General features: G+C 43.9%; 1 protein-coding gene across 1 annotated transcript in view; it reads left to right on the forward strand.

Annotated features, from left to right (window-relative positions):
• LOC107286243 (caspase-3) overlaps positions 1-8675 on the forward strand; it is a 9785-nt gene extending 1110 nt beyond the window's left edge. The window contains exons 2-4 of the mRNA XM_015814573.1: positions 3661-3833; positions 6375-6504; positions 8264-8675. Of these exons, the coding sequence (XP_015670059.1) occupies positions 3661-3833; positions 6375-6504; positions 8264-8562 (602 nt within the window). The 3' untranslated portion in view covers positions 8563-8675. The remainder of the gene's footprint in view (positions 1-3660; positions 3834-6374; positions 6505-8263) is intronic.
• Positions 8676-10930: the final 2255 nt, after the last annotated feature.

The following is a 10930-nucleotide window of genomic DNA, read 5'->3' on the forward strand; positions in this document are numbered from 1 at the left end:
TAAAGTTGGAAGGGACCTTGGAGGTCATCTAGTCCAACCCCCTGCTCAGGCAGGAAACCCTATACCATTTCGGACAAATGGCTGTCCAATCTCTTCTTAAAAACTTCCAGTGTTGGAGCATTCACCACTTCTGGAGGCAGGTTGTTCCACTGGTTAATTGTTCTAACTGTCAGGAAGTTTCTCCTTAGTTCTAGGTTGCTTCTCTCCTTGGTTAGTTTCCATCCGTTGCTTCTTGTCCTGCCCTCAGGGGCTTTGGAGAATAGCTTGACTCCCTCTTCTTTGTGGGATGATGATATTGATGATGCTTGAGGGATAGGTTTATAGAAAATGGGGTGAGGTATGGAAGGAAGAAGTACCTGATTGTATTTTAAGAGACAGTAATAAGTTGTTAATGTTGAATGTTCTTGTTCGAGATGAAGGGAGAACTTTCTTTTTCTTATTATCTTTGGGGAAGGATATTTTCCCCCACTTTTTCATATGTAGGTACTGTATGTAGGTATGCAGTGGTTTTTTTGTATTACCTTTATCTCAGTCCTCCAGTCAAGGTTGTACCAAAGGGACTTTTTCAAGAGGCAACTGGACTTTGTTTCACTTTTCATCCAAGAAGGTTCAGTCAGTCTTCAAGGAAAAACAAAGAAAGTTCAGTTGCCTCTTGAAAAAGCACCTTTGGGACTTAATCTGTTTAATATAATCCTTAACAACATTATAGGAAAAGAGAGAGAAAAATGTGTGACATGCAAGGGCATCCAAAGAGTGGGAGCATTGGATTTTATAATCTTCCCCACCATCTGGATTGTTTGGAACCTCTCTATAGAGACCCCCGACTCTGGAGGGCATGCCTGAGACCTGGATGGGCATCTGGAGGCTGTAACCTTTAGCCAAACATTAAGAGACTATTCCTGTTAGTGAGAGATAGTTAGAAAAGTGCCTTGGAAGAAGCCCATTGTTACTGAGCAGCCATGGGTTAGGGATACTAGTTAGTAGCAATGTCACTACAGATCCCTGAATGCAATGGAGTGTAGTAGTCCCTTTCTTCTTCTTCTTGTGCCATATTTGTTATCGGACGTTGGCGATCATGTTGGCGATCCTGTTTTTATCAGCAGCCGCAAGAAAAAGTGCTGCTGAGTTTTGTCCAAACCAGTCCCTTAGATGTTGAAGCCAGGATGTTCTTCTTCTGCCTGGACCTCATTTGCCTTCAATCTTTCCCTGGAGGATTAAATGGAGTATGCCGTATTTTTCTGGGTGACGCATCACATGTCCGAAATATTCTAATTTTCGCTTTTTAATTGTTTTGATGATTTCCCTTGGCTTTCCCAGGCGGCTTATCCCCTCCTCATTTCTGATCTTGTCAACCCAGCTTTTACGTAACAGCCGCCTGTAAATCCACATTTCAAATGCTTCTAGTCTCTTCAGGTGGCCTTCTGTCAGAGACCAACTCTCTACTCCATAGAGCAGGATAGAAAAAATATAGCATCTGACAAGCCTGATTTTCAGTCTTAGGCTTATGTCGTGACTGCAGAAGATCTTTTTCATTTTGAAGAATGCTATTCGAGCTTTCTCTATCCTTTCCACCACCTAAAGAGTAGATGACTTGTTGCAGAGCATGAAATAATAGGGTTGGAAGGGACCTTGGGGGTCTTCTAGTCCAACCCCCTCTTCAAACATGTTTCTACTGGAGATTGTGTCATCTCTCTGCTGCTATGAGTAATTGTGGAACAATGAGAAGGTGAAGAGAATTGAAACAGTCCCTGTTTCCGTTTCTCACTTGACCTCTTGTTAAATGAATCTCTGTGTTTCAACAAAAAAAGTATTTTTTCTCACTCTCTCTCTCATGCTTCCTGTCAAGATGTAACATGAATAGATGTATAATATTTCGTAAGAAATCTAGATTTCAGTTCAAAGATATGTCTGCTCTACATCTGAGAACAATTATATTCTGAGCACTTTATACACTTTTAGTAGGAGTTTCTGGTCCTTGTTTACTCAGTATTCTTTGAGCACTTTATATATGTTCTGGAGCTCATCCTTCAACAAGAGCTCCTGGTAAATTCAGTTGGTCAGCTGTAGTGTCCTGCTGCTTTAGAGATATGAATGGATGCCTGTGGAAATGCAAGGCTGATTTATGGGAATGAGGCTGACAGTTTGAAGCAGCATTTTTCTAGCCTCAGCAACTTTAAGATGGGTGGACTTCAACCCCCAGAATTCCTTTGTCAGCATACTGCCTGGGGAATTCTGGAAACTGAAATCCACCTATTTTAAAAGTTGCTGAGGTTGAGAAATGCTAAACTGGAAAGATGGCCTTCAAAGAAGAACTCAACAATCTTCTAGAAACATCACCAGGAGAGCCTGCCTAGCTTCTGAACTTAAAACAGGTTACACAGTGGAAGTATGATTGCAGTGGTTTTGTGGCTGGGATTCTGCGGTATGCAAATGAGCAAAGAGCCCAGGAGATCAGACGAAACAGATTCAGGATATATTCCTAAAATCCCAGAATGCGATTAGACTCCACATCGGACCTGTTGATTAATTTTCCCATTTACTAACTTTACACAATGCACTGAAGCATAAACATAGTGTGGTCAGAGTTTACAAACACACACTTCCAGTCAAGTTTAAAACTAACCCGGTTTAGAACGTCGCAGATATGAGGCAATTACATTGTTGTGTGAATAGAGCCACTGGGCGGTTGCATTGATATAGAACAGCGGTCTTCAAACTTGGCAACTTTAAGACTTGTGGACTTCAACTCCCAGAATTCCTCAGCAAGTTGATGTCCACAAGTCTTAAAGTTGCCAAGTTTGAAGATCCCTGATATGGAAGGAGGACCTTTACGACTCAGTTCCAAAATTCTGACACTTGGATCCCCTCCATGATCACATGACCGAACGTCAGGCACCCTGGGGCCACATTTATGTCCATTTGCAGTGTTCCCCCGTCACATGATCCGTTTTACAACGGTTTTGCACTTCTGGATTTCAGCAAAACCATGCCCCTAATGAATTATTAGTTTGCTTCGTGATCATGTGTTTTGCTTAACAACCACTGCAAAAAAAAAAAAAAATCATAAAATCACTCTGGTCACATAAACAGCCCATTTTGCAGTCGTCATGACAGATGACCATAATGAGCAAACTCCTATGTTGAGGACTATCTGGGTGTTGCCGTTGTTTAATGAGTTGGATTTATTTCCCACTTACAGGAACTCAAGGCAACCTACCGGTATATAGCCTTCCCTCCTTCAGTTTTACCTCACAATAGCCATGTGTTACAGGTTGGGCTGAGAGTGAGTGGCCTCAAATCCCTCAGGGACTTTCTGTGGCTGAGAGTAAATCTGAAGCTTAGACAATGCCCCCCACCCAGTGATGGGATTCAGCCGGTTCGCACCATTTCGGCAGAACCGGTAGCTAATTTTTTGTTTCCCAGGCCCAGAACAGATTTCCAGAAGCGGCATCCACACAGAGAACCGGTTGTTCACCTATTGGAATCCCACCACTTCCCCCACCGTACTTTTGGTCCTCCGTAAGAGTATGCTTCAAGATGGATTAGGTGTCATTTTGTACATTTGATTGAGAGGCAAGCTCTGCGTTTGAATCACGAGACGCTTCAAAAAGAAAATAATCACCTTAGTCCCTGCCCTTTCCTTAAATTGTGTTTTTGCAGAAAGCCAGGCAGAACATGGGAAATGTTTTGTGAGCATCCTTTCAAGCCATGGAGAAGAAGGCAGCATAATGGACTGCCAAGGACAAGCAGTAAAGCTAACTCGCATTTATAAGATCTTATCTCCTGAAAGGTGTCCATATTTGGTCGGAAAGCCTAAACTCTTCTTCATACAGGTAGGAGCTGTGGGGATCTGATGTCAAGGGTCCAAGGAGAAGCAGTGAGGAATGGGAAATTCAGTCTGTCTTTTTTTTATCCTATAGGATGGGGGTCTCCAACCTTGGCAACTTTAAGACTTGTGGACTTCAATTCCCAGAATTCCTCTGAAGAATTCTGGGAGTTGAAGTCCACAAGTCTTAAAATTGCCAAGGTTGGAGACCCCCATCCTATAGGATTCCCAACTATCTGGACACACAAATGTGAGAAGCCCATCCCTCACAATGTTTCTGAGGACTACGTTGAAGGCAGCCTGGGGTAGCAATGCGGGAAGACCATTGTTGTTGCAAAGAGTTAGTGACATATTTTGATTTCTCCCTCATATTACGGTAAGTAATATGGTTTACAATGGTTTATTTAGTGACCATTAGAAGGTACATCATCATTGAAAAAAGCGACTTATGACCGATTTTCACACTTACGGCCATTGCAGCATCCCCATGGCCACCCGATCAAAATTCAGACACTTGGCAACTGACTCATATTTATGATGGTCGCAGTGTCCGGGGATCATGTGATCCCCTTTTGTAACCTTCTGACAAGCAACGTCAATGTCACTTGCCAAGCGTCTGAATGGTCATAAGTGTGAAAAATGGTCATAAGTCGCTTTTTTTCAGTGCCGGTGTAACCTCGGACATTCACTAAATGAACTGTTGTAAGTCGAGGACTACCTGTAAAGATTCTTAAATTTTAAAAAAAGTCAATTAAAATAAAACTAAGCAGGAAGGGAAGGAGCACACAGGGAGAAGAGGGTGATATTCTCTACTCCATTAGCCATCTCCAATAGGCCACACGTCCATTAGGGCCCCAGGCTAGTTGGCACAGCCATGTCTTCAAGGCCTTTCGTTTCAAAACGTAACAAGGTTTGGATAAGAACTATGAGGTTGTTGTTATAAGGGGGAAGCTTCTGGAATGGACTCTATTGAAAAATTGGTCACCCATTAGGGTACCTCTGCTGTTGTTATTAACGAGCTCCTAGCATCCTGTAAGAGATTTGGGTATCTTCCTTGATATGTATGCTTTTAACCTTATGCTTTTAACCAGGGGTCTTCAAACGTGGCCCTTTTATGACTTGTGGACTTCAACTCCCAGAATTCCTCAGCCAGGCACCCTGGCTGAGGAATTCTGGGAGCTGAAGTCTACAAGTCATAAAAGGGCCAAGTTTGAAGACCCCAGCTTTTAACTCTGTTTGCTTGAGCTAATAATAAAGGTTAAATCCCTTTATTAACTGGTGTGCTTATTGTCTTTGGATCCCCCAAAACCCCAATTGCCTGGACCCCTGATCACTGACCTGACCCTTGGCAAAACACAGCTTTGCAAGAATTTCAAGACCGCTATGAAATCTTAGCACATAGAACATAGTCTTCCTTTGCACATGTTTCTCGTCTGCATGTATTTGAGGTTAGTAGGGGGAATAACCTCAACGAGATTAATAAATACAATAAAAAAAGTTTGACTTCATGACCCCAAGTTATGCAACCAAAAGCTGGCAACCTTCTCCACATACACATGACTTCTGGGTTTGCGAACAGGGTTTGCCCTCCACAATATGTACATTAGCAGTAAAAGCCCTCTTAAAAAAACAAATTACTCATTCAGGAAATAACAGTGTTTTTGATGCCACGTCTAGCATACTTGCATGATTCGGATATTAAAAGGTAAAGCAGAAGTATTTCTCTTTCTCCTTAGGCAGCATCACAAAAACTAAGGTTCTACATTAGATTTACTGCATTTCCTGGAATTTTTACACAAGTGTAAAGTTCAGGCTTCGATTCAGTTATACTGATATATCCACCAAAGGCAAATACGGGTTTTGCAAATCTGTGCAAGAGAAGAAAGGATGAAAAATTCCCCTCTTCGTTGCCTGGGCAAGCCCCTAATTCTCCAATCCTCCAGCTAATGCTATTTCATTTATTTAATTATTTTTTTTTAAAAAAAGCATGCAAGTTTAATGCAAACAGTTAACCTCATCCCTTCAGTTTAGCCCATTCAGATGAAAATGGCAAAGGAGTCACCTCTCACTCATGGCCTAGACCAGGGATAGACAACCTTGGCTCTTTTATGACTCGTGGACTTCAACTCCCAGAATTCCTCAGCCAGCCATGCTGAGGGAAAAGGGAGAGGTTTCCAAGCTGAGCCATGCTGGCTCAGGAATTCTGGGAGTTGAAGTCCACCCATCTCTGAGTGGCCAAGGTTGAGAAATACAGGCCTAGGCCAGGGGTAGGCAACCTTGACTCTTTTATGACTCGTGGACTTCAACTCCCAGAATTCCTCAGCCAACCCTGCTGAGGGAAAAGGGAGAGGTTTCCAAGCTGAGCCATGCTGGCTCAGGAATTCTGGGAGTTGAAGTCCATGACTCATAAAAGAGCCAAATTGCCTACCCCTGGCCTAGAATAAGTCACAAGAAAGTCTGAAGTCGGTTCCTCAGGGTGTGGATCCAACAAACAAAGGGTTGTGCACAAAGGCTATTTAGCAGCTGTTGCCTTCAATGTGTTTTTCAGGCGTGCCGTGGAAATAGATTTGATGACGGCATCTACATAGAAACAGATAGCGGCGCGCCAGATGAAGACTGTTTTTCACATTACCTGTCTATTCCCGAAAATACTACTGTCATGTTTTCTTGCAGCCCAGGTATGTCGCCCTAACCACCTAAATCTAGTCTAGGTCAAGTTTGCAGCAAAGGTTATCAGACACAGTATCTCAAAGCAAATGCACAAGATTGGGTAGAATGACCCATTTGGGAGTTTGAAGAATTAAAAAATAATAATAATAATAACCAGAGAACAGCCGGTTTGTTTGTGAGTCTTAATTAAGGGCACTCGGCCAAGAGAAACATTATAATTACGGATGGAGGCCAGTCCATCAGACCTCATAATCTAATGTAACCATGGGGGTCTTATCAGTCAGTGGTACAGTCAGGAAGGAGAGAAATCAGCAAAAATGTACACAATAGGTTGAACTGATACTTGTGAAGAGGCAGCAACAAAATTTCTGGACAGTGAAAATCGGGAATCTCAGAAGCAACCCTTCTGTTCCAGATTTTTCCCCATCATTTCCTGTGTTGGGCTGATCTTGCCATGATTAAAGGACACAGGAAGAATAAACCAGGATGGTATGCTAAGAACAGTTACCAGTTGTTCTTTACAGAGAAGAGTTATATCTTTGGAAGCTGCCAATCTGTTCTTTGATTTTTCAGGTTTCTGGAGAATCATTGCAAACCTTCCATGCAAATAGTACAGCACTTATGATTTAGAGTAGGGCTTTTCAACCAGTGGTACGGGTACCACCTGTGGTACATTGGCACCTGGCAGGTGGTATGCGACCATCCTAGAAAAGTGGTAGCGGGGGAGGAGAATGAGCTGAACTGGTGGCAGCACCGCACAAGCCTGAGCGAGAGATGGCTGGAGCTGCAGGGCTGTCAGGGCTCAGCGGAAGCGCCAGGATCAGTGCCAGGATCCAGCTGGAGCTCGGCGCTGATCCTGGTGCTTCTGCTGAGCCCTGAAGAAGCACCGATCAGCTGGAATGTTGCAGCATCTCCAGGGTCTTGTGATTTACATTCAGATGCTTGACAACTGATTCATATTTATGACTGTCACAGTGTCCCAGGGTCATGTGAAGTGACCAAAACCTGCTGCAACCACCCAGCAGACGGGGGGAATAAAAACCAAACACCCCCCACCCCACCCCCGCTGCCAATCCTCAACAGAAATGCTCACAACAATGAAAACCTCGGACAGGAGGAAGAGCGCCGCCGGGGGGCAGGCAAGTGTCTTGCTCGGCTGTGGCTTGGGGGGCACTTTTTTCAGTGCCACTGTAACTTTGAACAGTCACTAAGCAAACTGTTGTAAGTCGAGGACTACCTGTACTTTATCACTTTTTTCCTTTTTGGGGGGGGTCATCAAGTTTTTGACACCTTGCTAGGTGACTAGTGGTACTCGGATGTTGCCATATCCTAAAAGTGGTACAATGGGTGAAAAAGTTGAAAAGCCCTGATTTAGAGCAGTTTTATAATTTCACCCAGCCTTTGTTAAAGGGGTACAAAGCTCATCCATGCCATTATTATTTTGGCTTAACAATGGTTGGATGGCTCTTGAAGGTGCTTTCCTAACACGATATAACCTAACACGATGTAAATGCCACAGGCCTCTAATTCTGGCCACAGAGAGAGTCCATATTTGCACAGCAATTAAGTTTCCCGTGTAATGTGTTCACTTTATCCCTTCCTGGCTCTTGAGATACGGCACATACTGGCAAGAGATGTGTGCCCAGATTTTACTAGACTTCTCTAATATGTTTGCTTAGTGTACTGTAGAAAAGTCCCACTGTACTTTTGGCACCTCCTTATCTCACTCTTTCTCTTTCTCTTTCTCTTTCTCTCTCAATTGCTCAGGCTATGTTTCATTCAGCAATCAGTGGGAATCCATGTTCCTCAAAGCATTGCTGGAAGTGCTAGGAGGAGAGGAAAGGAAAATGGAAATCACCCAACTCATGACTTGGATTAACTGGAAGATTGCTTTCCTTTGTGAAGCAAAAGGAAGCGAACACAAGGGCAAAAAAGAGATGCCCTGCTTTGTCACAAACATGGTGGAGGAGATTAAACCTTTCGAACAAGACAGGGAATGCTCAGATTACCTAGACCACTGCAAGCCTACAGACAGACTCAAGTTGTCGGTTCATAACGCGGTTTGATTTTTCACTTGCTGTATTTCGATCCAGCCAACTCTTAATTTATTTAACCAGTCATAGTTACGGAACCCATAATTTATTGTTGTCCGAATGTGTCCATTCATATCAAGCTGGAAAAGAAATGGGATGGGAATACATAAAAAAAAAAAAGAAATGGTTTAAGAAATACACACTCTTACAGGAAATAAAAATACGAGTCATAATAGCCACGTGGATATTATGCAACACTTTGTATGTGAAGGGGAAAATGGAGCTGTGCATGTGTGTGTAAGCAGCTCCTTATAGCTATGGCTTTTGTGACAACACTAGGAAAAGGTGTGTTGGTTGAAGGAGTTGTCAACGGATACCATGTGTTCTCCCATGCACACTTTTCCCCCTTTGGGTCCAATGCTTTGTGCAACCTTTGTTTGTGGCAAATGGAGCAGAATGTGCCCGTGTTGCCCACTTTTCGACTGAAGAGTGAAATGCCAATTCTTGAACTAAATTAAGTAAAACAGCAGATTGTGAAAATCAAGAAGGGGGCTGTGTAACATGTCAAAGGGAGCCTCTCTGAAGATACAGAGAGGGCCTCCTTAGGGTGCCGTCGGCCAGACAATGCCGGCTGGCGACCCCCAGGGGGAGAGCCTTCTCTGTGGCAGCTCCTGCCCTCTGGAATGACCTACCCCCCGACCTACGTACAGTTGCGGACCTGCGCCTTTTTCGCCGAGCCCTGAAGGCCCATCTATTCCGTGCGGCCGGCCTGGCGTACTTTGGATTGTGTTTCAGTGGGGGGTTTTGTATGGGTGTGTTTTTAGAACAGGCCTATTATTCAATTCGATTTTAAAACAGAAACTATTTATTTATTCGTGGTTTTTAGTATTGCCTGTTCACCGCCCTGAGTCCCGCAAGGGAGATAAGGCGGTATATAAATTTAATAAATAATAATAATAATAATCAAGCATAGCCGGCCACCGGACCGAGCACCTGGGAGGCGGCAGGGGGAATTCCCTGGCGGCGTGGGCACGGGGTGGAGCCACCCGCAGAGACTCTGTGGACTGGAGCGCTTTGCAGCAGCGCCTGGAGCAGCCTACCGGTGTGTGGAAGGCTGGAACAGCACGGAGACGTTGGCGCGATGACCGGCAGGAGGGAGGCCGGAGTTTGGACTACGGCTTTTACCTCCACGGATCGGATGCTTGCTTGCTTGCTGCTTGGGGCGGGACCGCAGGGTGGGGGACGTCTATGTAAAGCACTGGGAGCAAACCACTCCCAGTGCTGACTTTAACTTTGTACAGAATAAAACCTGTTGGATCACCTTGTTCCTGGATTCTGTTTTCTCAGACGACGAAGGACATCTGGCACTTACATTTAATAACTGTTCAAAAAGTTACAACGAAAGCTCCTTATGACTCATCTTCAAAGTTACGACTGCTGCCCCCTCTGTGGTCACATGACCACCTTTCTGATGAGTTGCAGTGTTCCAGTCCTAACTGCAATCTGCACATTTTTTGCGGGTTCCAGCAACACCCCCTCCCGCTCTTTAGGAGAATGGATTCACTTAGATACAACTCACTTTATGACTGTGGCAGCTCATTTTACCACCATTGTAAAAAATGGCCATGAAATTGAGTCCAGTTGTGCCATTGACTCATGACAGTGATTTACAAGCAAAATTCCAGGCTTCAATGCGGTCATAAAACGAGGACTACCTGCACGGGTGGATTACCTATATAGGACTTGAAGTTCAAGGTTCCTTTCGTGTCCTAGTGTACATTTGGAAGATGGAGAGATGGGGGTTGTACAGCTGCTTAATGTACCTTCTATGCATGCTGTCTAAAGTTGCTTTGTGATTGGGCAGCCTTAGAAAGCAAATGGATGAATGGAATGTTTTGTTGTGTTAAAAAAGAACAATGACACTGTTACGAGCAATGTGCAACGGATGCATAAAGAAGTTAGACCCAATCCTAAAGAATCCTAAACAAAGTAAATTGATAACGTAGTCATATGGCATGAATGGCACCAGGAAATCACACTTCCTCTTTATCTTGTTATTTGTTCTGCTTAGTTAACAGTTGGGCCAGAAAAGGAAAGAGGTTTTGAATAACAAAAACTTATGCTAAATCCCTTTCCTTCACTGCATTTAAGTCCCTATCTGCCTTCACCTCTGTTCATCTTCATTATATGAAACCTGTTTCTCTTCTTCCGTAATCCAGAGACCTGCATAACTTTCCTATTAAAGGGGAATGCCCAAGGAGGTTAAGATCCCTTTTGGGTGGACAGGTGCCAAACGTAGGACTGAGTGTGTGGATTCTTCGCTAGAAGCATTGCATTTATTAAATCAGGGTACCTTCCCCATGTCCTCGCTTCCCATGACAGAAGGAAAGAGCAGGTGGAG

Source organism: Protobothrops mucrosquamatus, unplaced genomic scaffold, assembly GCF_001527695.2.
Source record: "Protobothrops mucrosquamatus isolate PMUCROS unplaced genomic scaffold, P.Mucros_1.0 scaffold262, whole genome shotgun sequence".
Classification (NCBI taxonomy): Eukaryota; Metazoa; Chordata; class Lepidosauria; order Squamata; family Viperidae; genus Protobothrops; species Protobothrops mucrosquamatus.